Source organism: Sphaeroforma arctica (assembly GCF_001186125.1).
Source record: "Sphaeroforma arctica JP610 unplaced genomic scaffold supercont1.430, whole genome shotgun sequence".
Taxonomy (NCBI): Eukaryota; class Ichthyosporea; order Ichthyophonida; genus Sphaeroforma; species Sphaeroforma arctica.
Window position 1 is genome coordinate 23777 of NW_014040128.1, and position 6000 is coordinate 29776.

The window sequence follows — 6000 nt, forward strand, 5'->3', positions numbered from 1 at the left end:
ATATCCGAAAAATCAAAACAAAACAGAAGATGCATTTTACTTTTTAGCAAAAGGAGCAATTTCAAATCTATCGAGAAAGAACCAATACCTATACGCAATAATATAAACCTGATTCAGTTCCGAACTTCCATCTTTCCTTTTTAGGGGAGTGACTAAGAGTCTGAGAGAGAGTGGATCAGATTCAGTAGAGAGTGGAGTGGTGAGTGGTGAGTGGAGTCACAGTGGACCATATTTAGCCTTGTTCAATTTTGATTTTTTTTTTCTTCGCTTTTATAAAAAACAATGAAAATAGAAGGCTGCGAGTGCCAGAGTCGTTCCGCCATAGGGGTCTAAATATACTTTATACAGTCTATAGTCTCTATACTCTATACGTTCAACGCAGAATAACGTTCAACAGGTCAATTAAAAACGTAGAAAAGTATATATATATACTATATTGACCTATAAAAAAAACGGCCTGCGCGACCTAAATAGTGCACCTACCACAACATGTTTAGCCCTATAATACTGTATAGAACAATAAACGAGTGAGAATAAGGACAAAACTTCGCGACATGCATGACCTGGAATCCGATCTCTTCTCATATATATTAGACCCAACTATGGTAATTTACGTTCAACGTTCCACGTTTAACGGATAGAATTTGAACGCAGGAGCACTACGTAATACATATACGTTATGAGATAGCCCCCTGGTACTGGGGCGTGGGATGTGGGCTCTGGGCCCTGGGGTGAGTGCCCGAGGGCTGAGGGCCTGAGCCCTGTGGCCCTACGTGGTGACTGGTGACTGGGGAGTGGGGAGTGAGTGACTGCCAGACTGGACAGTCTCTGGAGTCTGGAGACACTGGCGAGTTGGCTGATCAATTAGTTACGAGTTCAATATGACAATCTATATATTTACGTATTTTTCAAAATCAAAAACACAATTGGATCTATTTTGTTTTAAAACTAATATTTGAAAATAGAACTAAAATATGTAGAACAGGAAAAAATAAAATACTGTAAATATTTAGTCCTTCGGACAATAGAGTCTACAGTCTACACAAGTAGAGAGAGAGAGTAGTAATAGAGGCACTGACTGCAAGTGTAAAGTGTAGAGGTTGAGGGTAGACTCACTACTAGTAGAGTGTAGAGTGTAGAACTGTAGACGCCCTCTACTAGCTTGACGGTAAAGTGTAAAACTGTAGATAGAGTATAGAGTAAATACACTATACACTATTTTTATTAAAGCAGAAAATAGAGCTACTAGAGTACTAAGAGTACACAATTATAGACTTTAAGTGGAGAACTCGGAGCTGGAGATGTATATTCTAAATATTTATTGGGTACTATGTAAATATTTATTATACAGAATAAATTGGTCATCGTGTTCAGTATATACTATATACTTCATCTAAATAAGCTCATCATGATAAACGTAAACGCATATTTTTTTCGTTTTAAAAACGTTATAACTGTTATAATGAGATCAAGAGGGCCTACCAAAGTTCTTTTTATAGGACTGGTACGAATCGTGAAAACAGTACACACAAATGATTAGACCTGCAAGGTACACCTGTTAACATACATATAAAGGACCGCATATGGAATATAAGTTAAACGTAAACGTATATTTATTCGATTTATAAAAATGTATCGGAAACGGTTTGAGGCTAGCTTCACGTGGACACTGGAATCTCTGGGGAGTGACTGAACACCTGTGGGCAGGGGACATAATTATGGATATGACATAAATATAAAATATCACATAACAAGAATTTAAAAATTCCTATACATGTCGAGTCCGAAAATGTGAATGAACTATATGACAATACGTCCGAATGTCGTTAATATGAACAAAAAATAAATACAATCTTGGGGCTTAGGGCCTTTTCAGCTGAGTTTTTCGATCAAATAGAGCATATAAAGACCAATCTAAACTCAAAAGTATTTTATTCAAAATATATAACCCAATAATAAACGTGGGAGTCAATAGTTTGATGCGCACTCTCTCTAGTAGTATGAGTGGTCTAATTCTAAAACAGCTTCAAATTTATCGTTCGAGTGGAGAACTAGAGATCTAAATAATGCTGGATCACATCAAATCCTTGTTGGTGCGTACTGCATAGATAATTAGATACGAGAAAGATATAAAACTGTGTATAACTGTGAATAGTTGTATACTGGTATTAAATAAAAAATCAAAACAGCCTGTTTCGGTAAAGTGTTTCTATATCAGGAGGCGGAAGGGCTGTCCATATGATAGATGTTTCCACATGTACACTATGAATTCCAAAATTTTGATTCGAAAAGCCAGCGGTATTCAAAAAGTATTTAGTAGATTTACTGATTTAGACCCCAAACGTAGATCTCCATATCATCAGCTCCATCGGTACGATATGTGAAAACGGAGAAACCCGTGTTTTCAATTGCTCGAGGTTTTTCTGTACACCCCTCATTAAAAATATATTATTTATTTAATTATACATAATTTCAGTCCTGTTCGAAATATGCGACATGTATTTTTAATGTACCATGAAGGTTTAAAATGTATATTTTCTCGCGCATATGATTTCGTTCACTCAACACTGCCTCTGAAAGTACGTACAATGTGTATATGGCTATATACATACGATTTTGTTCATTTAACGTTATCTCTAGAAACATACTCTTTCTGTAAATATCAAACTTTCGCTGTCCATACGATACTCTGTTCCTGTGAGATATATGGAAACTGAAAATGCATTGCTGCTATGTTTAGCTGATAGAAATTGAATATTCGTGAACACTACACGGTCCATGATAAACTATGCAATGCTATGCGGCGTACACTTAGAATATTCGTGAACACTACACGGTCAATGGATAGACTATGCAATGGTATGCGGTGTACACTTTTAGAGGGCTAAGCGATGGCAAGCCGACAAGGCTGCATTTTGTTTTCGGAATCCAGCGCGTCTTAAATAATAAAGGGGACAGAAAACCAATGAGACTAATGTATTACAAGCAAATATTCAAGCTCTTTCTTTTTCCCAAGTCAGATGATTGTCTCCGTAGTATCAGCGGAGAGAGAGATAGAGAGATAAAGAGAGGGTGTTATACTGTTTGCTTATACGCACTGCATATGTGGTGTAATTCATATTTTCAGGATCCCAAATCGATCCCAAATCCATAAGCGTCATTGGCAAGACATCTCTGCTAATATTCTTTATATTCCAATCTATAGGTACCATTGACATAATATGCGTTCTGATGTCCTTTATATTCTAATCTATAGGTATCATTGACGTAATATGTGTTCTAATATTCTTTATATTCTAATCTATAGGTATCATTGAAATAATGTGTTCTAATATCCTTTATATTCAAATCTATAGTCATACTTCGCAGGACATCTATCCTAAAATCCTTTATATTGATGTGTATTTACTCTTCATCCCCGTCCTCGTCCGTGTATTCACTATCGCTTTCACTGTCACTCTCCTCGCCCAGCCATTTCTTACTCTCTTCGCTGGTGTCTTCTACCTTGATCCATTCATCCATTTTACCGATATCCAGTGAGTACAAATCACTCAGCGTGATCATACGGTCGCCAACCTGAATGAGTATCGAAGTGCATTGTCTACCATAAGAATTTAAGAAAAAACACCCCCTCCCCCTCCCCTTCCCCTATATGACGCTCTTCATGCGTTGTTGTTCCAGAGGTCCTATTACGCTTGGACTGGGACGGCCCGGGAAATAAAGTGCAAATTCGAAGTGTAACCAATATCATCGGCATAAATAAGTCCCAGCGATCAGAAGGAGTAAGCAGGCGCATGTCAAGTGCAGTTCTCGTGGTAATATTACCTCCTGCACGTTTAAACACTCTAATATCACTGTACAAATGCGGTAATGAATGAATGGACCAACCACGTTGAACATAGTTGTACCACTGTACTGGATTACAACAAATTTAAATAGAGTTGTACCACTGTACTAAATTACAAGGGGACTATAACAGTAGTTTACAGAGTGTCCCAGCTGACAAAGGCGAGAAACGACCTCGAGAAAGGGCTATCGCTTTGATCAGAATCTGCAGAATATACGTCATGAGACATACCTCATTATATCCGCCGTACAAGTAGAGAATTCGGCCCTTGATAGCCAATCCGGTACTCGACCGCGGCCTATTGATCAGGGACAAAAACGGATTGTGTAAGCCCTGAGCCCTAAACCCAAACCCTAAACCTTAGCCCAACAGAGCATGTGTGCATGCGTAACCCAATGCTCCACCTCTCCGTATTAAAATATTAATACACAGCACCTACCCATTGTACTTCAATAGTAATACACAGCACCCACCAATAGTACTTTAATAGTAATACACAGCACCTACCCATAGTACTTCAATAGTGATACACAGCACCCATCCATAGTACTTGAATAGTAGTACACAGCACCCACCCATAGTAATTGAATAGTAATGCACAGCACCCACTCATAGTATTTGAATAGTAATACACAGCACCCCCCGATAGTCCAGTTAGTTAGTACTAATATCTGTAACGTAACGTACCTTGGCCACACGCCATCTGCTGCAATGATTTCCACATCATCGGCGTCGACTCTGAGACAGCGGATCAGTTGAGAATGACGCATTAGTGGCGAGTGGTGTGTATGCGTTTGCTCGCACTGACTGCTTCAGGGTTTCACTACTTTTTCAAGTCCGTTTTCCAGGGTTGTGGGTAGGTAGATATAAAGGTACAAACCACACAGACACAGACACAGACGTGCCTGGTATAAATATATAATATAATATATATATATGCACGTGAGGACGCATATATTCGACCTCAACAGCCACACGTACTGGGCCACGGAGAAAGGGGGACAGCCAAGGATATTTGGACAAAGTAGTGTACAACACCCTTTTCACAGGTGCATGGGACTGCGCCAGGCATTGCAGCCTACTGTTTACCCATAGTGGACAATTAAATCTTGCACCCGCCGTTTGCAATCAAACTATTGTCTACCAGCACGCAGAACCCACATCCTTGGGATCGAGGTATGGTGAGTTGACACGAGAGAAAAACCTTGGTTTTACAGAAGCGCTTGAAACCGCTATTGGCCCATGGCATATGAGAATGAAAGAGTATCCTGAGCCGTTCGTAGAACACTCGTGTAGGTAGCATCGTTTCAGGTCTTACACATTGGTGGTTAAATAAACGTTCACATCCACCGAACTTCAAGTAGTTAGGAAAACCATGCGTCAGTCTTATACACATGTCCGCCATCCTACCGCTCTTTCCGCACTGCAGAGGATACAGGCACACTCACTGCAAGCACAAGCACAATCGCAAGCACAGGCACAAGCACAAGCACAAGCACAGCCACCACGTTAGAACACAACAGTAGCACTCTAGCACAACAGAGTTGTGAGCGAGCAGTCTCACCTGACCACTTGAGGGCAATCGTCGTCCGCATTGGGCCGCGCACTCGCAGAGCCCTTCTTTTTGGCCGCGATCTTTTTCGCTTTGGCCGCGGCTATTTTGGCCTTGATTCTCTCGCGCCGGTCCTGGTGAAGAATTTGGGACAAGATACGAAACAAAAGGAAGGTCACCAACTGCACATGTGATCGTACTGAGTTGTATTGCGAGTGACTACAATATATACAATGTGTGATTGTGTGATTTCTGTAACCAGTTAGATGTTTTTCTGGTACATATGACATGGCGCCAACACGGTGCAGGATTATACAATTGTCATACGGGGTTGTCCAAACGCTCCTCTCAGACGCACTGAAATATATACTCTTGGCCGCTGTTCAATGTCCTAAACAGAGCTCAAGCACCTAAAGGCTGCACCTCGAAGTCAGACCTTTTGGGTGCAACTCCCGAGGTCAAATACACGTGCAATGGCCATACCGTGACCCACGGGCCACACACACACCTGCCCATATATATATATACCTGCTAGTATTATATTATATATATATATATATATATAGTGTGTAGTATAGTATATATATATATATATATATAT

At 40.1% G+C, this 6000-nt stretch overlaps 1 protein-coding gene across 1 annotated transcript in view; it reads right to left on the reverse strand.

Moving 5' to 3' along the window:
* Window positions 1-3325: 3325 nt before the first annotated feature.
* Window positions 3326-6000, reverse strand: part of SARC_06173 (hypothetical protein) — a gene marked incomplete at its 5' end in the record, with an annotated part of 7429 nt that continues 4754 nt past the window's right edge. The window contains 4 exons of the mRNA XM_014299934.1: window positions 3326-3576; window positions 4079-4145; window positions 4535-4585; window positions 5412-5533. Of these exons, the coding sequence (XP_014155409.1) occupies window positions 3406-3576; window positions 4079-4145; window positions 4535-4585; window positions 5412-5533 (411 nt within the window). The 3' untranslated portion in view covers window positions 3326-3405. The remainder of the gene's footprint in view (window positions 3577-4078; window positions 4146-4534; window positions 4586-5411; window positions 5534-6000) is intronic.